Here is a 27,867-nt window from a genome sequence, read left to right on the forward strand (position 1 = left end):
TCAATTGATTGATGTCGACGTAAGATTCCAGGTTTAATTGTCATATTCAGGTGGGCATGTTGAGCGAGTGAGTCATCAAGTTCTAGCACAATAAAAACTTCAAATAAGTGTACATAAACTCTGTAGTTAAACTCTGTTGGCCATATGCTTACTATCATTGGTATCTATCCTTTTCCGTGGATACCCTTCCTTAATAAAATTGGTACATTTGAGTTGTAATGCAAAGTTTAGGTTCATTTTTCTATATAAAGAATGGTTAGGACTGTAGCCTGAGAATCTCCCATGTGCATGTGTAGATTTGTTCAGGCACACTGCACATGTATCGAGGGGAAAGTTTATCCTGCTTTTGCTTATCTCTTCAATGCATAAATCTTAGTTTCAAAGGGAAAATTCTTTGTCTGCCAAGTAGTGTCTGTAAAAAGATAATGCCCCCAACCGGTTTAATTATGCATATTGTCTCAAGATTTTATTTTTAAATGAAAAGTACCATGGAATTTCGCATATGGAGAGCACCGGTTCATCCAATATTATAAAAAAAGGACAGAAATCAATGTTTTTAAGACCAAATGAATGGTTCAACTATAGTTGAAACTTGAACATTTAATAATTAAATACATATTTTTAATATTATATAATAAATTAATATAAATTATAAGAAAATGAAGTTCAAAAAATTTAAATTAACATAAAAAATCGTGTTAAATGTTTAAAAAGATAAAATTTTCAAAATGCTTATATTTGAATAATAACAATTCATGTGTACATCTCATACGAGCCTTTATTTATTTAAAAAGAGAATTTTTTTAAAAAAAAAATGGTTCACGCTGGTTTGGTACTAGTTTTTACCCGATTAACCAATTATTGCTTGTTTGAACCAATGACTTAGAGTGTGTTTGAATACACCTTATGAATGAAAGAAATCATGCCAAATTCATCAATAACATGTAAGCTAAAATGGATAGCTTCTTGATTGACGGAAAATCAATTCGCAACACCTGACCAAACAGACCCTTAATCTGTTTCGAGTTCAACCAGTTAAACCAATTGGTCTAATCCGGTTTTTTAAAATTATAACTGAGTCTGGAACTTGTAAGAGTGTGAGGCATAGGCATATATAGTAAGGCAGAGGAGGTTGGATATTGTTCATTCAGCTTTTGGCCTCAAATAGATGCATGCTTCTTCTTTTGCAAATATGGAACATTATGGGAAAGCACAGAATCCAACCATGTTTACTTGACCATCACCTTGATATTTCTACAAAAAAAAAAAGAGACTGTGTCAAGTTTACGGGCACAATCCCATTCAATATATCCGAACATTTTCTTTTCCCTTTTATTGTCGGGGTTACATTTGGCTGAGGTGAAATAAGAAAATCACTTTATATTAAAAGATAGAGTTATAACAGTTGAAATTGAAAAAATAGAAGAGATCAATGGCTTAAGCCATGATAAATCATATGTACATAGATGACAAACTATGAGCTTGTTAAAGTTTTCTCTATTTTTCTCTCTAACATATACATCCTACTTTCAAATTTTAATCCTTATTGCAGAAAAGGTAGGATAAAATTCAATCAAAGCCACCAAAGTGAAATTTGATTCAAGTAATTCTCGGAAAAGAGACTGTTTTGTGACACTTGTGGTTGTGGTAACAACTCTTGAGCTGCCAGGTAGAGGGATCATGTAGTCTTGAACATGTGAGTTTCACATTATTAACATAACGCTTCAACTCATTGAACTAATAGATTAATTATATTAAAAAAATAATATCATTATATATAATACTAAATTTTTTAACATATATTTAATACACATATAATTTTACATAATAAATTTTGTAATAATTAATACATATATAAACGGTGACTTTCTACTGTATTTTTTACATGTATAAATTTAAATAAAAATCATAAGTTTAATAAAAATTTATATATATAAAAAAATGTATTATTAGATCAAAATTAATTATGTAAACTTATATGTGTATTAAATATATATTAGAAATTTTAGTGTTATATACAATGATATTAATTATTTTTTTAATATAATTGACCTATTAGCTAAGTTGGTTAGAATACCATTTTTTTAACATAATTGATCTATTAGCTAAGTTGGTTAGAATACCATGATGGATGTAAGGGTATTTTTAACATAATTATTTTTTTAATATAATTGACCTATTAGCTATATGTAAGGGTATTTTTAATTTTTTCTTCTCACTGCTGGATGTATAGGAAAAATGCTGGGTGCAGGAAAAAAAATCCCCCCAGTAGAAGAGCTGGCAAAACTGGCACTTCCGCCCAATCTGGCCCGTCAGCCCAAAGAGTCAAAAACTGATCAGGTAAGGCCCTGTCCATATTCTTACAAGCCGTATTTTTTTAGGCCCAATTTTGGGCACCGGCCTAATTACCCAAATTTAAAAATGAATAAAAAATAAAATAAGAATGATTCTAAATCTAAAAAAATAAATAAAATGAAGTGATTGTTGACACATTTTTTTTAAATATTTGAATTTAGTATTTATTCTTGCAAGATTGAATTTAATAAACGCGGTTTTAATTTCATAATTATCCTGCAGATTGACAATAAATATAATACGCACACACATGTTACCAATATATCTTGATCAATGTTTCGGTTTTAATTTCACATTTGAAAGGAAAATGTATTAGTATTATCTTGTCTGAGAAGCGTTTTGAATTTCTCTCTCTGGCCGCAAAGAATTCTTCGGCCTGACTTCGTTGGCGTTTTCTGCGGCTATAGAAAATGTTTCGGTTAATGCATAGTTGGTAAATTGGATTTATAATTTTTTATTAAATAAATTAAACTGTAGTTGTTCAACTGTTGGCGATCAAATTTAGAAGAACGTAAATAAAAGTGGCAGCCTTAAATCATCCACTTCCTATTTATCACAATCATCAAAATTTTACGAGAATTGAATAGAAGTGCAATTTACAAAACAGATTTTAAATTAAGTCTACCAAATGTAAACAATGATATGGGTTTTAAAAAACTAATTGTAATTGCACCAAGCCACTGTGAACTGGATAAAGACCACAACTGTTTCAGAATGTGTAATGCATATGTATGATGGTGCATATATATGCGAGCCTGGCGGAAGAGCCTCACTTTTATTGGACTGTCTTTTTTTGAGCCCAGCCTGGCCTTATTTGCAGGCTGACTAGGCCAGCCCATCGGGCCAGACCCATTTTGGCAATTCTAATGCCCAGTAAAATATTTTATCATTGTCTTTGCTTCAACCTAAAGAGCTCAAATAAAAAGATTGCTCTTCACAACACCTAGTGTTAGGAGCTAGTTACTAATAAGCAACAGCAATGGATCCTAAACTTGAATTTCCCTACCGCCTTATCAAAACTTCATTGTAAGAATGAAACAAAAGAAATAGTCCAAAAGCAAACAGAGTTAAACTAGACATAAAAATGGTATTGTTTTCTACTCAAATGGTAAGTTGACTGTTCACGTTTCACAATCAGAAGGTTGTTGGTTAGGTATTAGATATCCTTTCATATACTTGGGCCACTAAGTAAGCAAGCTATTATGAACACAGCACTGTTTGATACCATAAGAAAAGTGACTATTGCTTTTTTTTGAGAATGAAGTTCTCCTCAGGCTGCTTTTGCCAAAAATAATTTGCAGCCTCTATCCATAGGGGATGAACCACGAACTTCTTTTCTTTCACTGCCCACCGGCACTTCTCAGTTCCAGCATCAGTAGCAACTACGTGTGTAACAGACGGGTCAATTTCAGTCAAACAAGTAGCTCCCATCTGTTCTGCCATCTTCCTCAGAGATGGTATTGCACCATGAACAATACGGCTGAAAATGATCACACATCCGCTTAAGACTTCCCTTCGAACCAATGACAACATCTTGAAAAAATGAATTGATTGTAAGGACCTCATTAGAATAATCTCACATTAGGATTCCAACATAACTAAATATTTCCACTGAACATAGCTAGAGTAATGAACAAAATAACTACCTGCCTCACATCTCGATCATCAAAATCTTCTTGTTTCTACAAAGGGTTCCCCACCACACAATTTTAATATTATATCAGAAATAACAAATATTTAATAAGGAAGACATAATGAGGAGTGACATACATCAAAGAACATGCAATGGACTTGCTTGAGCACTTTGAGAATTTTTGCAAGTGCTCCATCAGTTTCATTTTCATCACTCTTCAGTTCGGCTAGGGATTTGCAATTGAAACCAAACTGCCGACAACTCGAACCAAAAAAATGGTATCTTTCCATTAGTATCAGATTATCTTTATGCTTCATCCATGCCTGCAACATTTTCATACATGCCATTAAAAGGAGATGATTTTTAGTTCATAAATTTCCAAAAGAAAACAGAATTGTTTTATTTCCTAAAATAAACACAATTCAATAGACATCACCAACTGAAAATGAGTGGAGCTATATTTCCTCATCCCCTTTATAAATTATAGAAAGCAACATTGCAAAGTAAAACTGATTTGAACACAACTAGAAAGAAACTAATTCTTTTCTCTAAAGTATAAACAAATAAAGAGTTTAAAATGCTCTGTGATAATTTGATGTAGTCACTAGCCAGCTCTGTAAAATGATTTTCGAAATACCTTTAGACACAGGACACTGGCAAGGCTATCCTATTCTTTTTTTATCAACAACTTGGACTAATAGTCTTTCTAGCACCACGAAATGCAAATGCAAGTAAAACTAATTTCTTACTTCTTTCTTATTTCCCCATATCACCAATGTATAGCGTAGAACTTTTTTTATTCATATTATACAATGATATTTATTTTATTTCATCCAAATTGAATCATTTTCATTTTAGAAGTACTCTGACCAAAATTGTGAATCCTAAAGACTGCTTTTAATGGATGAAATGAAAGGCATATCTTTAAATGCTACGTAGCAATTGACAGACTATTTTTCTTCCATTATAACTAAATTTTCATAAACACCTAGTGGGATAAGGCTTTGTTGTTGTATAAGTAAATTATTATAAACAAAAAGAAATTGACTTAATAGCATATACGCCACATCATTTTATTTTTTTTTATCAGCGCCACATCAACATGTTGTTAATATAGGTAAAAATAAAAACATTCTAGGATAGTCTTCTACATAAAATAACTATCATCAAACAAATATTCCAATTAAGTAACTCAGCAGTACAAGTTAGAAACTAGTAGTGCACTCACGTGTTCTGTATCATCAAGAATTAGGACTGCACTTTCTTGCCCTAACACAACATCAAGACCCTTCTGATGCTTTTGAGTCCCATCATCTCGAGAAATGACCTTAGCATTGAAGTATTCTCCCTGAGGATCAAGTAGTTTAGCCATCTCTAATGCATAAGGCCGATCACCCATAGTATATATGTACATCTCAAACATTTCACTTGCTTCTTTTAGAAATGGGCGGACAAAGGGCCTCAACTTGGTCATCATATTCATATGCTCCAATTTGAAGAGGCTGCCTTTGGAGACATCTATCATTTGATTATATATAAGTTAAGAAGCCAATAAAAACCCAGAACATCAAAGGTGAAATCAACAAAGAGTTATCAGAAAAACACACACACTGAACTATACAAGTGAGTAATGTATCTTTTCTTTATCAGTTAGTCTCTGTGACAGTTGTAAACGTCACACCAAGTTAGCTTTGCCTCTGCCTATATTAGTTAATTGTAAAAGAGCTGAATATTGTGGTGAATCAATCCTTTAGTTCAATAAAATAATATTCTATCTCACTTATTCTTGAAACAAGCAAAAACCTTAATTTTACCAAAAATGCAAGAAAGAAGTTAGCATGCCAATCTATTCAAAGCAATCTCACTAATATAAGAGATGCCATTTTTAGGACAGCATGATTATATTCTTTATATGATATATAAAGATGTGTTAGTGTTACATTGAGCATGGTTGTTGGCTTGTTGTAATTGCTAAGAAACACAATGATATCTTTGTCTTTTAGCAACCAAAGTAACATGAATGAATCATTCTTTAATCTTTATTCAGCCAAAAATTTCAAAACAGTATTAAGGACATGTGTATGCATGTTGGAAAGTTTAAAATGCATTCAACAACCACAAGTGAAAGAATAGACAGAATTGACTCGTTCATTCCCCTGCCACACTTTTATTACAGTTAGCAGAGCTCATGATTGGGGTATTTACATAACTATAACCAAAACTAATAAATAACTAGATTATAAGTGGGTATTATAACTATAACCATAACTAGTTTTATATAATTAGTTATAATTTGATATAACAAGTTATTGTTTTTAAAATATGGGTATATAACCGGTTATGAATAAACTAGTTATATAACCACTTATATCTAAAATCAATTACATAACCAGTTATGAATGAATAAAAATAAGTTATTTGAAATAACCATTTCTATAAAACTAGTTATAGTTTTATAACTATAACTTTTTTAAATAAATATAAGTTATTAGAAATAACCATAACTATTAAAACTAGTTATAATTTTATGACTACTTTTATATAACTAGTTATAGTTATTTTTTTAAAACTAGTTTTTCTTAGCACCCTTAATTACAGTATCTTCATTAACTAAAGAACCAATTCCAAAAGGTATATAATGCAAACATTTCAGCGACAGATTATCAAATCACAACATCGTAGAATTATAGCAGATATCTAGCATTCATGCCATGGCTATTGTCCTATGATTATAGCACCAACCAAACAGACTAGTTGATTGATATTAATGATGTGATAAAACAATATAGACCGGAGAAAACACTCTGTCTCAAACGAAACTGCTGATTTAGAATACCAATACCAATTACTATAAGCAAAAGCACATCAGTTTACACATACCTCTAAGAGAATCTGTTTGGTTAAGTAAATGCGACTCTTCAGAAGTCAAATGAGCAAGGTGAGTGGAATTTAGCAGTGTGTGATCTAGGTCAAGAACCAAGTAGAGCTTTTTACGACATAACAAACTCTTCATGTCAGTATTGCGCAATCTAGAAATTTCCTCATCATGAAGTCTCAGTCCCTGCAAATACAAAGTTTTTTATCATGTTTAAGAAACAATTATTTGGCTAAATGAAGTAGATTGGCTTGGTCATGATTACCAAGCTGACCATCGTGTTAACCAAATCATGAAAATGGACATAGGATTTTTATATTTAAGATTAGAGGATATGTTAGTGTTTATAAAACCAACATCATCAAACTCGGGTGGTGCATATAATCCAAAAATTCAATTGTATACTTAATACTTATATATGAATGCCCCAGCACAACATATTATCATTCTTATAGGGATTTCAATCAAGAAATATACCCCAAATGAGTGAGGGAGGCCCTACAGGCTCACCACTACATTTGTCATAATAGATAAAAACCATCAAATCAGGAAATCACTATTTAACATACTACAACTTATTTCAAGTTGATCTAACAGTTATGCAAAAACTGTGTCATGCAGCAGCAACAACAACTATGCAAAAATAAATTTGTAATTCTACAAGATAACCATCTGAAACAATTTATACCTTATGTATGTACCCAAATGTAACACCAGATTCCCCATCCAACTTTTGCCCACAACGTATACACATATTCCCAAACGAGCCGGGATGTGTACATACGTCTACCTCCATGGATGCCTCTGCAACAACATGAGAAAATATTGTGCAGAATCATATTAATAGTTGCATAAAGATGAGAAAATATTGTGCAGAATCTGAGTCGTTACAAGTAAGTTAAAAGTCTAGTTATTGTTGTTTACATATCATTACTCAAAGTAAAAAAACAATTAATACTGTTTCTTGGTAATGGGGGAAAAATTGTTGAGTAAAGCAAGTTACAGATGGCAATGCAAGTTATACAAGCTTAGGTTCAACCAGTGAAATAGTTAAAGAGAGCTTTATACATAGATAAAACTAAGAAACATTATCACACCAGACGCACCCTTTGTTGAAAATTGGTTTTCTTGCTCTAAAAGAGAAACAGTGTAAGAATAAATAAATTCCCTGCAAAGATGATGAAAGAAAGAACTCTAACAATCAAAATTACCTAAACTCTGTTTGATGATTCCTTCTGAAGTAGATCCCTCAGTTTCCTCAATGCTTTCAAATTTACGTCTTTTAATTCTGCTTCCATTCATGAATTACAGTATATAACACAGTGAAATTTGACCAAAAACAAGTAAGAAAAACAAACTCATAGCATTATCTCTCAGAATAGAATGACATCTGCAACATAAATGCACCAAAAGCATGAACCCTAAAATATCAATCTCTCTCTTGGGGTTTATGCAAATTGGTTCACAATTCCACAGACCACCAGTAAAAATTAGTTTTCATGCAATGCTGAAGATTTTCAAAGCAAAACACAGACAAAGCACATTTTAATATCAGTTTTTTGAAAGGCATAACTAATAGTAATATACACTCAATAGCATAGTTGACGGAGGGAAAGAATAATGCAGAAAGATCCCATACCCAGACTATTATTTCAGTGTACCCCTAACAATCATATATAAGCAATGCCCTGATTTAATTAAAACCTCTCATTTTGATATTTTACGATTTTTCAGAAACAAGATACCTAAAATATAATCATAGTTATCAATCGTGCAAAGTGGCATGAAGCAGCTGACCCCGAAACCACTATAGTAAGATTTAAATTGATGTTATATATGAATATGTCAGACTCAAACCTAATAAACTTCAACATATTCACAAATTCTGAAATAACAATTGACAACAGCTGCTTAACTCACACCAGAGCGCGTATAATAATGCGAAACAAAACAGGTAATGAAGAAGAGAACCTGACACTCTCAAGCTCATCATCATCTTGTTTTTCAACTTCTTTATCAGGCGACGAGTCCGGTGAACTTGCATCTAGTTCAGCGTCAAGAAATGCAATGAAGTCATCACTGCTGGACGAATGCACAGGAGAATCGGTAACAACACTCATCTGCATCATACTCATCCAATAAAACCAAATTAGCAACAAAAATCCATAAAAATAAAAAAATGGATGACAACATAAACCACAACCACAACTAAATGGAAAATAAAACAAGAGATAACAGTAGTATGAAACACAAGGGAGTATTATAAAGAAAAGAAAGCAACTCATCAAGTTGCCCTAACTCTCGCCCACTAAAAAAATAGCATAAAGGGAGGTAGTAACATAAAATTAAGTATATGAATGCAATAATCCCAGGGGATTCAACATTGAAGGTACCTGTTTGTGTGTGAATCGAAAGAAAATGGATGAAGCGTTGGGGTAAATTTGTATGCAATTGGAAAATCATGTGTCCGAAGACGGGCAACAAGGGAGAGTGCAAGAGAGCGGAGAGAGGACCCCCAACGAATACAACGAACAATGTCACCGTACGACTGTATCGTAGAAATTAAGGCTGCTGGTATTGGAAGTTGAACCGGTAAACTTAACTTGGGCCTATTGCTGTTGAAAGAAGTGGGCTTTAATGAATTGGGCTACATCCCACAACTACGGGTATTGATTCAAGGGGGAGTGCTGCTAGGTGCACCCAGCAGTTTTGCTGGTGCATCCAGTAATTAATGTGAAAAGGCAAAAATGCCCTTCATTAATTTTTAAAAAAAACGTAACCTCTCTCTCTCCCTCCCTGCATTTGCGCTTCCCTTCTTCTTCTTTCGGATCAGCTCTTTCCTCTTTCTTCCTGCTTCTTCATCTTCCTCATCTTCCTGCTTCATCACATTTCTTCTTCTTCCGGCTTCTTCTTCCTGCTTCTTCTTCCTGCGCCTTCTTCTTCCTACGTCTTCTTTGTGGCTCTTCTTCTTCTTCGTTGAGGAGGTGCGGTGGTGGTGCGAGGAAGCTTCCTGCGTCTTCTTCTTCCAGCTTCTTTTTGCTGCTACTTCTTCTTGCGTCCACCGTCGAGGTCAGGCCCGTGAACTTGACTTTTTTTTGCTCCAATGTTGTCGGCGATGGCGGAAAACGCTGTCGGAAATCGCTGGGAGCTTTACGGATCAAGTGATCTGTAAGCATCTTCCAAATCAAGTTGATCCGGAAAATGTTTACGAATCACTTGATTCGTAAGGTATGTTGAGTAGTTTACGGATCACTTGATCCGTAAAATACTCAACATACTTTACGGATCACCTGATCCGTAAAACTCACAGTTTGATTTTAATTCAAAAATTGCCAAATATTATTTGATACCTCTGAATGTATGCTAAATATTTGATAAATAGTGTCATGAATATCTACTGTTTCATACAAATTGCCATGAATGTATGCTAATGATTGATATCCCTATAAGCTAACTTCCATGTGCTTCCATATAAGCCAACTTAATGTACTTCCTTTAACTAAGTTATGACCAATATGATTGATGCAAATACTTGTGAGTAACAATCTGCAGCTTCTTGTACCTAAATTCATACCTTAGATAACAATCTGCAACTTCTTGTACCTAAATTAGAGGAGAACAACAATGAATAACAATGTGCAGCTTCTTGTACCTAAATCCAAATTAGAGGAGAACAACAATGAATAACAATCTGCAGCTTCTTCTACCTAAATTCATACCTTAGATGGATGCAAATACTTGCAATTAATGGATTAAACTAGGAAATAGGAATTTGACATGATAGAACTGGGAATTTGGCATGATAGTAGTTTGCTTAGAACCTCTGAGCCTGTATGTGAAGAAATGCATTTGGAATCATGAACCAACTATCCCAAAACCTTAAGTTATTTAGAACTCTAAGCCACATGGTCGGCTATAATATAATATCACAAATGATGAACCAACTATTCCATACAAATGGTTTTATATCAAACTTTAGAGCAATAAGCAGTTTGGTCATCAATTAAGCAACCATTCTATCACCTAATGCTAATATTAATTCAATTCCCAAAACCCTATCATAATCATCAATTAAATTTGAAAAACTGAAAACATAAAAGGTAGAGAAACAAAACACAAATTCTCAATTAATAAAAGGGACTTTAAATTTATCACAACCTCGAGATCCTTGAATTGACTTTGGGCTACACTAAACATTCTTAGCAACAAATGAAAACTTGTTTTAATTTCTCATGACTTTTTTGGTAACATAAGGAATTCCTTGTTCAACAGTGAGCTTGCCAAGAGCTTCAATTATATGGTCATAAAGTGATCTGTCAGGGGACTCAATATGAGAGAATATGGATACCATTTCAGCTTCATAACCTGAACCATTCCTGCTTCCCATGTGTGAATTCATTCAACACCTATGGAATAAATCATTCTACATGTCAATTCTCTCTTCCTGATTGGCTCAACATTGGTCAATCAAAGTCTTGATACACAAATATAATTAATGTTATAGACGAAAAGGAAAATTTAATGAAGAGATAAACAATCCATTTAATGCATGGAGACATTTATAAAACAATCCATTTAATCCTCATAAGGAAAATTTTACCCTTAATTCTCGCAACAAAGTCCTAAATTCTTTGATCCATTGAATTCTGTGTCTTCTTTGGCCTAAATTAAATTGTCCATACTCTACTGATGTTAGTATCAATGAGACGAACACAACCAAAACCATGTTGTCCCAAATCAATGTCCTATATGCGTTAAACGCATGAAATTTGAGAAAATGAAATGAGTGATGGATTTTGCGGTACTCATTTGCACATCATGGTTAAGACCAGAGGATTAGGTCGTGCCTTAGGTCAGGTCACTCGCAGAGGTGTGGGCAGAGGAGATCATGATGATTCCGATGATGCTCCACAGCGTCGATGACCTACTGCATCCGCACGGAGGCAGCGAGTCGCTGTGACTGCGGATCACGTCAAGGAGCCAATCATCCCTAACCCAGACGTTCAGGATGACCCGATGGAGGCACCAGCTGTTGTGGAGGACATTCCTGCGGACGCAGGCGCAGAGGCGGCTGAGGATCAGCCTTAGGGATTTTCGGGTGATCCGAGCGACCCATCTGTGCTGACAGCGTATGCGGATCACGTTGCTTGCAGCGTATGGACGGGAGAGGTATTTATACTATTTATTTTTAGTTACTTGTAAATTATACTATTAGTTTTCCTTTAAATGATAATTTTAACGAATTTTGTGTTCCTTTTATACTTCAATTCAGGAGCGTCCTGAATTGAAGTTATCCTCGCATGGGAGGAAGGTCCATAGTTTAGGTAGGCCTGTCCCTGCCATTGAGGGACTCATCGCCGGTACAGGACTAAGTCCTCTGATCGCGTGTTCGGTAGACACCGGAGATCGGGGACTTTTGTCCGTGTTTGTGGAGCGCTGGCACCGGGAGACGTCTAGTTTCCATCTCCCGGTGGGTGAGCTGACCATCACTTTGGACGACGTCTCTTCTCTTCTTCATCTTCCCGTTATAGGCGACTTTCACGCATTTGAGTCCTTGCACGTGGATGATGCGGTTCAGATGTTGGTGGACTTGCTGATGGTGTCTCCAGAGTCTGCTAGGGCTGAGACACTCCAGTGTCGCGGACCGTACGTACGCCTGCAATGAGTAAGTGATGTATATCAGCGCTGATGCCAGACAGGTCATTGGACAGCTGCGGCTCGTGCATATCTTCTTCACCTGCTGGGTTGCACTCTGTTTGCTAACAAGAGTGCAACCAATGTCCATGTTGTCTACTTGGAGGCCCTTCGGGACCTCAGTATGACAGATAGGTACGCTTGGTGAGTTGTTGTTTTGGTTCATATGTACGACCAACTGAACGATGCATCCATGAGCCACAGTCGACAGCTTGGTGGTTACATCACACTGCTGCAGGTAACAAATATGTTTTTCATTCATTCAGGCTAAACAATGTTCAACTTTAAATTTTGTTACACTTTCATTATTAATGTTTATAATTTGAATGTTACATCTGTAGTGCTGGATTGATGAGCATTTTCCCTCAGTTGTGGAGTCCATCGCTGATCAAGACTACGACAAGGCTTCTCCGCGTGCGTGCAAGTGGATTGCGACGAAGAAGACCGTGAAGAGTATTCGCACGCCGTCGTATAGGGAGCGCCTGGACCGACTCCAGATTCCGGATGTCTGTTGGATCCCGTATTGGGAGCATCGGGAGGTCCGGGACTTCCACGTCAGATCATGCTACTCCGGTCTCTTGCGCTGGGGGGCCTGTTGCTGTGTATTACCGACCGGAGAGGGTCGTGCGGCAGTTTGGTTACACGCAGACCATTCCTGCTCCTCCTGTCGATTCATGGGTCTCGTATGATGATATACACGACAGGTGGATGCACTACGAGGATCATATTGTACCTGCAGGTAAGGTGTGCGTGGTGCCAGGGGCGTGTTCCAGTGACTACATCGACTGGTTCTTCCGCATCTTCCATCCTTTCATGACACCAGGCCACACAGTAGATCCTCTGCCTCATGGTCATGCCCCGCAGCCCCGAGTTGTCCCTCAGGCCCCGCAGACGGATATCCCTCGCGTGCCGGAGCCAGGAGCATCGTCGACATCTACAGAGGAGCCCAGACATGCAGTGGTAAGTAATACTAATAATTTACGTCATTTACCTCAATATTTGCATAATAATTTGTGTAATTAGTTTGTTTTGTATGTAACTGGAAGTTTGTAATGACATTGCTGAGCGGTTGGAGCGCCATCTGAGTCTAAGTGTAACACCCTGATATATATATCTATATATTATTAGTAATTATGTTTGATGTTTGATTATTTGTTGCATTATTTTCATCCGCAATTATTTTTAAGGAAGTTAATTTAGTTAATAGAGGAGTGTGGATAGATAAGGATCTAGCTTCTCAAAGAAGCTTGTTGAGAAAGCTTCTCAAAGAAGCCACGAGGAAGCTTCTGGAGGAAGCCTCTTAATGAAGCTTCTAGAGAAAGCTACATGCAGCTGACTCGGTAAAAACGCTTCCCAGCCTTCATTAACCGTTGGATCTTCTCGAAATTTGGTCTTAAACTTTACAAGACACTTGTCCATGATCTAACCGTTGGGATCTTTGAGAAGATGTCTGGAGTGTGCTAGAAGCCTCTTAATGAAGCTTATGAAGGAAGCCTCTTAATGAAGCTTCTAGAAAAAACTACATGAAGCTGCCTCGGTAAAAATGCTGCCCAGCCTTCGTTCACCGTTAGATCTTCTCGAACTTTGCTTTGCAACTTTACAAGACAAACTGTCCATGATCTGACCGTTGGGATGTTTGAGAAGATATCTGGAGTGTGCTAGAAGCTTCCGTTCTCGAGAGTATCTCTTATTTAAGCATTTTCAGCCTTTGCTTTCGTGTAGCTTAGGAAAAACGTCATTTCTTCTTCTTTCTTTCTTCCAAAGTCATTTCTAAAGTTCCAAGAACTTTCTCCATCACCCACATCCACCATTAGCTACCACAAACCATCATTTTTCTCCATTGAAAATCCACATCGAGAGGAACCCTTCAACTGAAGCGGAGTCTTCCAACTTGGCTTGCGGTTCTGGTAGAGAACGAAAACCCTAATCTGACCTTTCGTTTTCTTTCGAGGTAACCATGGTTCTATGCTTGTTTCTTGTTAGTTTCATCTTGTCTTTGCATCTTTTCTGACTTTGGAACCGCCATTGCATGTCTTATGCTTCCTTTGAAAAACCTTAGAGAAAGAGACTTTGTAAACGTTATCCTTTCATGAAATGCATGTTATTTTCGTAACCTACACTGAACCCCGGTCACATTGGCGAGGTAAGAATTTCCAAATGATGTTCCTTTGAAAAACCCAAAATGCTCTCAGCTCTTTCATGTAGTGATGTGGGTGTTTGACCCAGAGCACTGTTACTAGCTTTGTTTTCTGAAATCCATACTAAGTCTCCTTCGTTTTGGCATAGTAGAGGCTTGCGTGGAATCAACGAGCAAGGACGAAAAGGAATCTTCAAGTGACACGACGAGGAATCCGCGGGGTAGCTCACGATAGGTAAGGGGAGTTTATTATAAAATTTACCGTTTTAACAACATAGTTAGGGTCAGGGAACCTAGCTATGAGGATATCTGCCTGTCCCTGTTGCATGCTGATTTTTCTTCAAAGAAAATTATGTTTTAACTAATAGGATGCGATATATATGTATTGTGATGAATGATATTGTTTTGGTTGTTTGAAATGTGTTGTTTGAAGACCGTGTGTGTGGAAATGATATTGTTGTGTTTGTTTGAATTGTTGATGTTGCTATTGAAGATTTTAATTGATATGTGATGACAATGATAATTATGATGATATTGATTTGAGATGATGTTGTTAATAAAGACCATGTCAACATGAATTGTTATTATTGATGAATATGTGAATATGAAATGAGGTTGTTGTTGTTGTTGATAACGTCATTGAGATGAGATGATATTTATGTTGTGAATGACATGGAAATACGATTTATTGATTGATGTTGGAAATGCATTGGCATGTGCATGTTGTGTATGTTCGTGGGGGGCACTGTGCACTGACCTTTCAGGGTCTTTGGCACTAGCTTTTGGCCACGTTCATACATTGGATGTTGTGTATGATGGTGGAGGGCATTGTGCACTGACCTTCCAGGGTCTTTGGCACTAGCTTTTGGTCACGATCATACGTCGTATGAAGTGTATGTCATGGGGGTAGAGTGCACTGACCTTGTCGGATGGCCCAGACGTGGGTAACTAGCGTGGTTAGAGAATCTAAGCATTTCTTAGGGGATGCTTAGGTGCTTTAATTGGTCCATGGTCTTTGACACTTACTTTTGGCCGTGATCATAACTCATACGACACAGGAAATAGAGTAACTGTGGCCAAGTGTACTTAGTACTAGGGGGCTGTCACCTGGTAGGGAACACCTTTGGGCTCCCAGGCTGATCACCTATGGGAGGGGGGCTGTTACGTGCACAACCGGGTGGTCTCGACAAACTCAGCACAGTTCCCTAAGTGAGAGTGTCGTGTGGACACGCTTAGGCTATTTCCTGAGATTTGGTTGTTGTTGGTACGTACCACATTGCATCTGAGTGTTGAGTTAGGTGCATGCATCATTCTGTGCAGTCTTGATTGGGTCCATGGATGGATGATGAGTAATTGTTAGATGTGAATGATGAATATTTGTTGGATATGAGTGTTGAATAATGATTGTTGTGTATGCTTATCATGTTTGCCTATGTTCCTTGCTAATTGTGGTTATTTGGAATTGATATTGGTTCTTTTATAATAAACTCACCCTTGCAATTTTGTATCGTGTGGTTGATACCTGTGATGATCACGAACCTTGTTCGTGGGAGCAGAATGACAATGGTAGGGTGTAGGAAGTAAGATTCTGGTGAGGAGCCGCCGAGCCGACGTGATGACGTTGGCGTTATTTTGGGAGAGAGTTGTGTTTTGTAATCAACTCCTCCGTAGTTGGTTTTTAAGTTTTATTTTGTTGAGCTAAAGATGTAAAACTGGAATTTTAATTATATATATATATGAACATATTTAATTTTTATTATGTGTATGACATGTACCGAATTGTTGTTTCTATGTAATTATGCATATTCACTTAAGTAATGGCTTGTTGTTGGATGAATTTATGTTGTGACAAAATCACTTCTATTTTCATAATCAAAAATTAAGGGAGTTCTTTTTATAAAAATTGAAATTATCGAATATTAGAGTGTGGATACCATAGCGACGAGGCGGGTCGTTACACTAGGGGTGGTCACGCCTGGCTCATCGACACATAAGGTGATCGAAGAATGCCTCAGATTGGCTATGAGTGTCACACAGAACCATCTAGTATACGTTAGATGTAGACGCAGGCGGCGCACTGATCAGGCTTAGTTTATATACATATTTTACATTGATATTCCTTGTATATACAGATATTGTACATGAACTCATTTCATGAGTATTGTTGGTTTTATTTATTTTTATTACTAATGTTAGTTTTATTTATTTTCATTGATTGTGTATTCCATTTGTGTCTATATACACGCGTGTTATAACTTTAAATATAATTGAAAAAAATGTATTGTAAATTCTCTTATAATTACAATTTTCCCACTTATACTAATGATCATGTAAAAAAATGTATTGTAAAGTAGTTAGTATTTTAATTTTTTATATAATACTAATTATTTTTTTTATATTCTTTATAATATTAATAATGATATGATTAATTCTTTATAATATTATCTTTTATGCATTTATTGATTTTTATTAATATGTATAAAATAACCTTAAACAATAATTATAATGGGACTGAGTAAGTATTATAATATGATCTTCTAAACAAATTTATTCTAAAAAAATATATTAAAAAAGTTAATTATTGATAATAAATCAATATTTATAAATATATTATATTTAATAAAATAAAAAATAGATTTAATTATATTATAAATAAATATGTTGTATTTAAAAGTATATTATATATTTTTTTTCCTCTTACGGATCAAGCTGATCCGGAAGTAGAAAACTAAGTAAGGACAATTTTGACATTTTTCAAGAATGTTAGGTGCACCAGCAATAATGCTGGGTGCACCTAGCAACACTCTTCAAGGGGTTGTTAATCCCCCATATGGGACCCTATCACTTTCAAAAAATTTCATTGGAAATGCACTTTCATTGCATTAACAAAGGTGCGGAAACTATTGTGCAATGAAACTGTTATCCCGTTCTATAATATAATATCTAACATAATTATGATTCTATTGTACATCTTTTTCACACCCATATTAATAAAATGATAAGTATATTTTTGTTGTATAACTGAGTTTGTAAAAAAAAATATACACCAAAATCATGATTATACTATGCAATTAGGAGTTAACAAAAAATATATAACAAAAACATGATTCTGTTGTATAATGTATATCAAAATCATATTTTCATTTTATATATATATATATATATATATATATATATATATATATATATTAATTGTTTGACAAATAAAAATAATTTAATATTAATTACATAATTTATAATCAAATAAAATCATAATTTCATTATTTGTGTATCACAATAAAATTATAATTTTATTATGCTGTAAATATTCCGGTGAAAAAGAGTGAATGTCAAGATTAAAGGAAAAGAAGATAAGAGTATTTTGGTATTTGTGCATCAATGATATGAGCCCAAAACAATTTTGAAAATACCAATATCAATTCCTGTTATTCAATTGCATCCTTTTTTTCCATACATTTGTTTTATAATTTTTATATTATAACAGTAATCATACTTTATTATTATCATTATTATTATTATTATTATCTTTTACATTTTGTTACAAATTATAATTTCATTCTTATTATTTTTAATTAAGTACTCATTTTTTACTTGTGTGAATGAACTACTGTGGGTCAATGGACATTCCTTTAGTGCACGTCTAGAATAACATGCACCAATATTTCCTATCACCTAATCTGTCATATTGACAGGTGGTTTTATTTGAAAATTGAACTTATATAATGAAATTTAATAAGATATTTTCTAATAAACTCGAAGGAGAAGTTTTAAGTGGTCCACGAGTGAATCATGTTATTTGACCCTTTTCAAAAATAATAATTAGATGGTGGGAATACTGGTGCATGTTATTCACAGCACCCAAAAGAAAAACGATGTGGCCGTCTTCGTTCGTAAGAAAATCCCCGAAAATCTCTCAACACCCACAATTCAAGCTTATACTAATTGGAGCCTAATAGCACTCAAACACTGTCTGTCTTCCATTACCGCTCCACAAGAAAATCAGAATTTGCATTGCAGTACTCTAAATCAAGAAAGCAAAGAGTTTGCAAGATGATTGGACACTGATTTGGGTTTTAAAGATAACTTTAACCCAATTGCAAAACAAGAAATAAAATTATTTCCTAACTCCACTAATCTAATTACTAACTTACTTATTCAATTCAATTAATTTAATACTCATACATTCATTTTAATACACATTATATAATAATCCCAATTTGATTCATCTTTTTAAAAGCCCTTTTTGAATTACTCCAATTTTATTCATCTTTTTAAATGGCCTTTTGAATTACTCAGCATTCCTAGAGTCTATTCACACACGACTTTTCAACTTATTCAAAGACGAAGTAAATAATAATTGTTTCAATTATTTAATTAAGTTTAGTAAAAATTCTAACCTCGTTAACAATAACGAACACAAACACTAAGATAACACCTAGAATTTTCAATTTTATTAAGCAATTTAAAATAATAATTTTCTTTCACAAAAATAGTCATTTTAATATTATTAATATATTTGCTAAAGCTTTAATTGGTGTACCCTCCTAAATTTATTTAGGTTCATGAAAATTTCTCCACTTTCAAATAAACAAGAGCTCTTTTAAATTCTCAATTTATTATAACATGATTTCGAAAATAGCTTCAAACATTTATACTATTAATAATCATTAAAATAATGGTCTTACATTTTTTATATTAAAAAGGCTTAATTATTTTCTGGGTCCTATTATTTATTTATTTTATTCAATTTCATCTTACTATTAATTTAGGGTTCGATTAGGTTCCATAATTTTCAAAACCAAGTCAATGCCATCCTTTTTTACTTCAACTAGGTTGCATAATTTTTAAAAAAATGAGTTAATGCTACTCTTTGAAACAAATGAGCACCATGCAACCATATTTAAAAAAGAAAGAATTAACGAATTCTAGTTACAAACCATAAACGTCCAAGTGATTATTTCTTTTTCCTCTTGAACCATGCTGGTTTATTAAAAAAAAAAAAGTGACCTTTATAATGAGAACAATTTTTTACAATGGAGAAAATACTATGTGGAACTAACAAAACAATTTGGCACTCTTCAGAATACTTTCTTTACTTTCTGAGTTTCAAAGATTTTGTATGTGGATTGTTGTCTCTGCATTCCAACTTTAACTCCAACAGGTTCTTGCCATGTTTCATCACATCCTGCCACATCCTCCACCCATCCATCTCTCACCAAATAATGTTGTTGATAGTATCTGAAGGCCACAAATAGAACAAACACTGCAATTATACAATTCATTAGTACGTAGTTATGAGAGTGTATGTGTAAGGCACAAAACTACATATCATTTTATTGATGTAGTGAGGTCACTATATCTAGATCTCAAAAATGTTGAAGCTAAATCTAATGCTATTAATTAACTAAAACACATGAGCCTTCACTATGCTATTTTACCTGACCAAATGCGAGCAACAACTGAAGACAAATTCCAAACAAGGCCAAAAATGCCAAGAGCAACGGCCTTTTTGTGAGAGCAAGAAACCCAAGCATCCCGGAATCGACGAATCCAAAAGTTTGCTTCATATAATTACAAGAAAATAAGCCATCATTCATCACATTTAGAAAACTCAAACGATTAGATTGGATTAAGATTTAGTAAAACAAGATCATGATAGTTTGTAAAACACCAAAAAGTCATGACACTAATTGCAAAATTACATTTTGAGCTTAGTAATTCATATCTCCCAGAAGCTAGTGGAGGCCCATTTTTGGACCCAGTAAACACAGAGAGCAAAGTACTTTGACAGGGCTTGGACTTTGGGGGGTGGGGACCACCAGGTATATGTATGAATGTGATGTGTGATGAGCATTATTATCTCATAATTGTGTTCCCAAGTCTCAACCATCTGAAGACAAGTCTAATAATACTTGTGACTTGTAAGGAATGGGCCCAAAACTGTTGAGGAATAAAAGCAAAGATGCTCATACATGAGATGCATTAAAATTTTCAATTCCCATCATCCATATTTTTAAATAGGCAACAAAGCAAAATCTTAAAGCAGGTTTAGAGTTCAATTATTTCACTTGAGGAATTATAAAAATAATTGAACCCCTATACATCTATTAATCCTTTTTTCATTAAAGGACCCACCAAATCCATTATAGTATATATCAGTGATACAAATCAAGGGTACAAAAAAGCCGTTTCAATGACCATAAATACATGCATGATCAAATTATTGTGGGCCCTTGCAAATTCTGCAACGTTTACATTTGACAATAGAGCGTCAAATATTACCCCTACCTAGACCTACTTGGCACCCTTGCAGCAGCTACTTACTACAACTGTACTGTGTTTTTGTCACATACTTGTGTTCTAAAGGAAGAATTAAAATGACGCTAAATCAAAACTATGTTTAATTTAATTTAGGGTTTTTACCGAATGCAGTTAACTGTGCAGAATATGAGGAGCAAATTTTTGGCCCGGTAAAAACTCCAAAGAAGCCTGAAGCAGTGAGAGAACAAGTTTAGTAACTGAAAAAACCAAAATAAGAAAAATTGAGGGAATTTTCACTTGCATAGCAAATGGTGCAAAGAGTAAGAAACTCTGCATTGACATGCAAATTGGTTGTGCATATATTTTGTGTAGGAATGGAATAAGCCTAGGCATTAGAAACTCACCAAATTTGGCCATCTTCCAAATGGTTATGGAACTGCCACATCTGGCAAGAACAAAGAGCAAAACTGCCAACTACAATTCATAAATCATTAACCAAAGTTTATTCTCATATTTTGATGATATGAAGGGGGAAAAAAGAAAGAAAAAAAAATCCATATTATCAGTGAGCAATGAAAAATACCTTTATTGTGGTACCAGGATCTCCAGAAAACATGGCTCTAAGTTTTGACAGGAACTCATTCAAATAAGGAAGGATCAATCTTAGCACCCAAATTGCTTCTTCTTCTCCTAGTACATAGTTTGTGTCGTCTACATCTATGACCCCCCTGGTTGGTTTGATTCCAAACAAAAAAAAAATCAGAGTATTCATTATCCAGTAATAATTTTTTGTCATTTATTTTTCACCAATGTGCCACGGTCATTATTACCTGCATATTAGTGATCGATAGAGGAAGATAACAGCTAGATAGACAAGGCCAATATAGGACATTACAGAAATAAGACTGCGTAAACAAAGGATCAAGAAGTGTCAATTCTGGGGTTCTCTTTTAAGTGGCAAAGTGTATATACAAAATGAATTGAACTCTATGATGTTGATTTCTAACCTCAGATTGATATCTTTTGCATAAGAAGATGAAACTATAGTGAATGTTCCAATCCCGAAGATAAATGCTGATCTTGAGACCTCTCTCCACATGATTAAATCAACTGAAGAGTGACATATGTAAAGAATATTAAAGAATGAATGCTAGAAATTGTATTAAATTTTGCCAACAAGTTTGACTCTTGCATAATTCTGAAATGTAGATAAATCACCTAAACTCTGCAGTTTGTTCTGGCTTTGTGGAAAGCAATAGTACTCTTCTGCCTTTGGAACTGAATAGTAAAGACCAATTAGCCTTGATAAAGCACGAATCCCAAAAATCAGTTTGAAGGGGAAAAGTACAATGAAATTAGAAAGACCTTACTTGAATCAGCCTTGGAGAAATTTTGGTGAATTGTGGAAAGCTTTCTAATTGGAGGAGATGGCTTCACAGCTATAGGGATTGACACTGGCCTTTCATTTTTTTGATGAAATTGTCTGTTGGTAGTCACAACCTTTTTAGGTTCCGGTTCATTCACAATCTTCTGTTTTGCTGGTACATTCACAACCTCCTTCCTTTCTGGTTCATTCACAACCTTGGATTCTGGCACACTGATTTCCTTAACATCAAAGCTCCCCTTCTCCATCTCAACATCAATCTCCTCATCTTCTTCTTCATCATCAACAACAACATCATCAAAGTCTCCATCAACATGCACTGGTGAACACTTGATCATGCCAACATTATCTGAATTGCTGGAAATTACTTTCTCTAGGCACACACCAAAATCCTTGCAATTTCCATCACTGTCATTCTTACCATTGTCAATAACATTTCTGCCAGACCCACCAGCCAATCCATCATTCCTTGATTCATTCAAAACATGATCCAACTCTGGTTTGTCCTTCCTAGGCTGTATTGCATTCCCCCCATTTCCATCATCGACATTCTTAACAGAATCTGATTTGTTCTTTCTGAGCTTCCCAACATTCTTTTCAAAAGGTTCACCTACCTCAGACCTTTTCTTCCTGGCCGGAATTGGGCTCTTCTTGACTGAATCAGAAGAAATGTTGAGATCCTTACATTGTTGACTACTACTACTATTACTACCATTCTTCTGGGGTTCTGCTTTTCCTCTGGCTATTTGAATTAGGTTATTTTCTAACCCTTCAGATTTCCAAGTTTTTCTCTTTCCAGAAGCAACCACACTCCCAATTTGGCCTCTCTTCAATCTGGTGCCATCATTGCCTCCTTCTTCAGCACTTTGTTCTCCACTGAAGACCTTAACTCCACCACCAACTTCATCACTCTTCATTCTGCTCTCCCACACTGACCCTGCAACCACACTGCATCTAACTCCAACTCTTCTCCTACTCACATCCATCTCAATTATATCCTTTTTTTTCCTCTTTCTCTGCCTAACAGACAGTACTGTAATGGGACACGAGTGTTTGATGGATAAGAGGCTTTCAGCTGAAGAAATGGCGGTTGGTGGGGTGCCACATTGGGATCTCCTTGTAAAGCAAGCTCATAGAGAGAGAGAATCAAGGGATTGTGTGTGGAGTAAGAGACAGTAGTTGCTTTCTCTTCTTTTTTTTCCTCTTTATGGAGTTCTGTTTTGTGAGGAAAGGGAAAAGTGAAGGTAAACTGAGTGGGGTTGAATGATTATGGTGTTAAGGAGGAGGAACCCTTTTATCTATGCATAGATTCCTTAGGTCTCACATCACTTCTACCGAGGAAGCTAAAGTCATTGGTCTCACCCTCACATGCAAATGAAAAACCTGTAGCTATATAGTCCAATATTCTTCCCAAGCGTGCGTGCGTGGTGAGGAGAAATTATTACATGTTTATGATCTCACCTAATTTTTACATCATATATTTGGCTGAATTTTATTGATTCTTTATTTTTAAATTGAAAAAACCAGTTATGAATGTTATATTGAGATTAATTGCGACCATAAATATGTAATAGCCTTCAAGTGTACAAAAGTTTCTGGTGAGAGAGGAAGGCATGAATAAAAATGCACCGTTAATACTTTTTAAGTGTCCATATTTCATTGTCAGAAAATCAAAAGCACCCCTAATTTTGGCAAAAACTACACTTTCTATAACTCAAGGATGGGAATAGTATTAGTAATATATATATATATATATTATATATATATATATATATATATATATATATTCTAACTTGGAACTAGTATGAAAAAATTAACGATACTTCTTTACCTTTTGAGTTGTTCTGCCGGATCGGTCGCTCAAGACCTTTGATCTCTACCCAGACCTGATGAAAAAAATGGAATCACATCTTATGGACTCGTTGAGAATAATTCTGATCTAGTTCATGGCCTATTAGAAGTAGAAGGCGCTCTGGTGGGATCCTCACGTACAGAAGAAAAAGATTGCAGTCGGTTTGATAAGGATCGAGTGACATTGCTTCTTCGGTCCGAACCAAGAAATCCCTTAAATATGATTCAAAATGGATTATATATATATATATTACTAATACTATTCCCATCCTTGAGCTCTAGAAAGTGTAGTTTTTGCCAAAATTAGGGGTGCTTTTGATTTTGCATACGTGTGTGTTTGGTTAGTGATGATGCTTGCTTGGTCATTTGTGGTATGGTTTTTCTATGTAGGTTTTGACAAATTTCTTTGCAGCCTTGGAATGGATGACGTGGGTACCGCTTAGGAGTTACGAATAAAAAATAAAAAAACTGAGATTGCTGGTCTTCAAGATCTTGTTAGTTTCATTGGTGTTATGTAGATGTAAGCAATACCATTTCTGGATATATACCAATTTGCCCCGTGTGTGGCAAAGTGTTTTGATCTCTGCCTGTGGCCAGCTTTCAGTTTCAAATATACTTTGAAGCTGCAGATAATGTGAATGCCATAACCATTACTAATCTAAGAACGTGATTCATATAAAATTAGTTTAATTGACTTCTCTGGTCTTTTTCTAACCATTTATTTTAGTTTATTAATTAGTAGAGCAGGACCTTGGGTGATGAAATTGAACAAGACTAACTAAGAAGGAATACATAAATTGAACGTGTATATTGTTTATTAATCTAGTGTACATCTAAATAATTAAGAATCTTAGCCTCATAAGTAAAAAATATCAAAGAGTTGTGGAAACGCTGTGTAAATAATGATCTGTTTTGTCTGTCGGTTAAGCCTGACGTGTATTTTCACGGTCAAAAACAATTTTATATTATACCCACACACTCGTTAGCATGCAATTGACCTGTATTTGAATACTTTGCAAATGTCAATGTACCAAACAGCCATCTAGCTAGACTCAACTTAGGACCAATTTCAACGTGTTTTCGATTTCCAAACAACTTTTAATTCAGTGCCATTATTTAATTTAATTTAAACATAAAATAATTGATATTGTTTATTTTTTATTAATAAATGTTAGATATTAGTTTATAGTTTTATGTTAATGAAGCTTCAAACTCATTATTATTCTTTCTTTACCATCCGCTCAATCTTATAATTTCACAATAATTGATATTATGCGTGAAATTTTATTTATATTATTATCTTTATTTTCACTTACCATTTTTTTTTGTATGTATTCATTTCAAAAATAAAAAGACAACTTTATATTATCTAATTCTTGTGTTAAAAAATATGTTGGTATCTAATTACTATTTTAATATTTTTGTCTCTTGCATTGATGTTAATGGGTTTCGTCTTATAGCGGCCGAAGCAGTTGCATATACAGCCATCAATCAGAAATCACTATTTACACATGAGCATTTGTTTGTGGGCGAAACAATCTAAAAAGAGGTAATTTTTTTTTTTCAAAATTAAAGGATAATCCATAACTTCTGAAATGGAAGTGATAAACTGTATTATGATTTTTTTTTCTATTGAAATAGTTTTTACAACTTTAATTTTTTATTTTTTTTCAACATAACTTTAAAATCGTAAGAATTTTTTTTTATTTTTTCATGAAAGTCATAAAATACTTTCCAACTTTATCTTTTTTTAACATGATTTTAAAGTTATAACAGTTTTTTTTCTTTCCTTTTTTTTTTTGCACGATTTTAAAATCAAAAGGTATTTTTAAAAAAGTCATAAGTATTTTTTATTTTAATTATTTAATAAATTAATATATGCTTTCCTTTTTAGTTTTATTTAATATTTTTTATATTTTTACTAAAAGGATTATTATTTATTTTATAAATTAAAAAAATAATACAAAAGACTTAAATTGAAAAGTAATACTCATTGTATAAAACTAATGAAATAATTATAATAATTATTCATACAAACAAGTTGATGACTAATATTATTTCTATTTTTTAATTTTATGTTTGTGTTTAATTTGTATTGTTCATTTTAAATTAATGTATTATGTTGTTTTTATTTTAACAATTATTTTTATTACTAAATTAAACACAAACATAAAATTAAAGAATAGAAATAATACTAATTGTCAACTTATTTATATGGATAATTATTATGATTATATTATTAAATTTTATATAATGAGTATTACCTTTATTTTAATATTTTAAAAATAATTAAAATTATAAAAAAAATTTACTACTTCAATGAAAAAAATTGATATAACTTTTAATGTAAAAGTGATAGGTCAACCCTTTCAAAATATTAATTTAAATTTTATCCCATTTAATAATTTTGAAAAAAAAATTGCCCCGTTTGGATGGTTAAGCCTTTGTTTGAGAGCTATAAGCTAATATTCCCATCACAAATTTACTCATGCATATCTCATTAAGGACGCTATGACATAATAAGACAACCGGAAGAGGAAATCTGGCGTACGAGAAAGTTATTGCATGTGGGAAAGTTTGGCGTAAGCGCAAGACTAACCACAGAATCTCACAAATCAGAAGCACCAAACCCCACATGAGTATACTTTCCTTTTTGTTGGGTTAGAGATGAGGCCAAATCATATCATAATTTGCATCAAAGTGAACATATAACATTTTGCTTTGCATCCCTTTTTCTGTTTTATGGTTATGATTTCGATTCCTAACAACATCAAATCGGGTACGATACTGGGATTAGATCAAGTAACCTACCTCTCTTTCTTTCTTCTCTTAATTATTATTTATTATTAGTTTTCTTTTAAAGAATTTTAAATTAACTTTATTTATTAAAGACTTTTTTTTGTTCTTAAAGTATCAAGTATATTTTAATTTAGTAAGTATAAAGGATATATAGTTCAAAAGATATTTTAAGAAAATAGAACAGAATTCTTATGTTGCCTCTAGTAGTGTTCCGTTAGCTCGAAAGGCAGCATACGCATTACTGTTTACTTGCAGCATTAGATATAATGACTAAACGTGCAGATTAACTAACACGAAACTGCTAAATTCCGAACCCCACTTATTGGTGCTTTGATTTTTTATTTTTTTGGTGGAGATTAGTGCTTTGATAATAACACTTGTTTTCACTGCCTACAATATAGGGATGGAGATGGGACAAACCATTTTTTCACGACTGCGACAATAATAAATATATAGAAATGACAGACTTCACGACGGCAACAATATTTAACAAAGTTCCAAACCCCTTTTTTGTTAATAAAATTATTTGATCAATGCCTTGTAAAAATTGGGAGAAAATACAAAGCAAATTTCTAATCAGAGACATGTGATAACATTATTTTCAAGGATTTATTCGGCTTACAATATTATTTTTAGATTGTGAAAAATCCTCGTGATATAGCAAACTCTTCTAAGATGACCCCAAATAACTAATAGTTCTTTGTCAACACAGTCTGTAGAGCGATAGATGAAGTTGTTGGATAAGAACAAGAAAACAAAGAATGCTTAAGGAAAAAGAAAAGTGTTTTTTATAAAAAGGAAGTGGCGATCAACTAGATATGATTTGATCAAGTAAAACCAGCTGTGATCAAGTCAGAATATCAAAAAATAAGGGTTGA

General features: G+C 34.0%; 2 protein-coding genes across 2 annotated transcripts; both read right to left on the reverse strand.

Annotated features, from left to right (window-relative positions):
* Nucleotides 1–3,428: 3,428 nt before the first annotated feature.
* On the reverse strand, nt 3,429–9,416 carry LOC100785033 (RNA polymerase II C-terminal domain phosphatase-like 4). The gene is made up of 9 exons (XM_006575246.4): nt 9,257–9,416; nt 8,835–8,983; nt 8,075–8,151; nt 7,552–7,667; nt 6,869–7,049; nt 5,217–5,506; nt 4,126–4,311; nt 4,002–4,037; nt 3,429–3,888 (listed from the first exon to the last, which is right to left on the reverse strand). Exons 2-9 carry the CDS (start codon nt 8,981–8,983, stop codon nt 3,595–3,597), a joined length of 1,329 nt encoding a protein of 442 aa, XP_006575309.1. The 5' UTR covers nt 9,257–9,416; the 3' UTR covers nt 3,429–3,594.
* Nucleotides 9,417–19,635: 10,219 nt separating this feature from the next.
* On the reverse strand, nt 19,636–23,712 carry LOC100785568 (reticulon-like protein B21). The gene is made up of 9 exons (XM_003518168.5): nt 22,326–23,712; nt 22,174–22,233; nt 21,963–22,065; nt 21,786–21,860; nt 21,539–21,683; nt 21,360–21,429; nt 21,118–21,183; nt 20,133–20,255; nt 19,636–19,957 (listed from the first exon to the last, which is right to left on the reverse strand). The coding sequence occupies exons 1-9, from the start codon at nt 23,323–23,325 to the stop codon at nt 19,773–19,775; spliced, it is 1,827 nt and encodes a 608-aa protein (XP_003518216.1). The 5' UTR covers nt 23,326–23,712; the 3' UTR covers nt 19,636–19,772.
* Between the last annotated feature and the right edge of the window lie 4,155 nt (nt 23,713–27,867).

This window comes from Glycine max, chromosome 2, assembly GCF_000004515.6.
Source record: "Glycine max cultivar Williams 82 chromosome 2, Glycine_max_v4.0, whole genome shotgun sequence".
Lineage (NCBI taxonomy): Eukaryota > Viridiplantae > Streptophyta > Magnoliopsida > Fabales > Fabaceae > Glycine > Glycine max.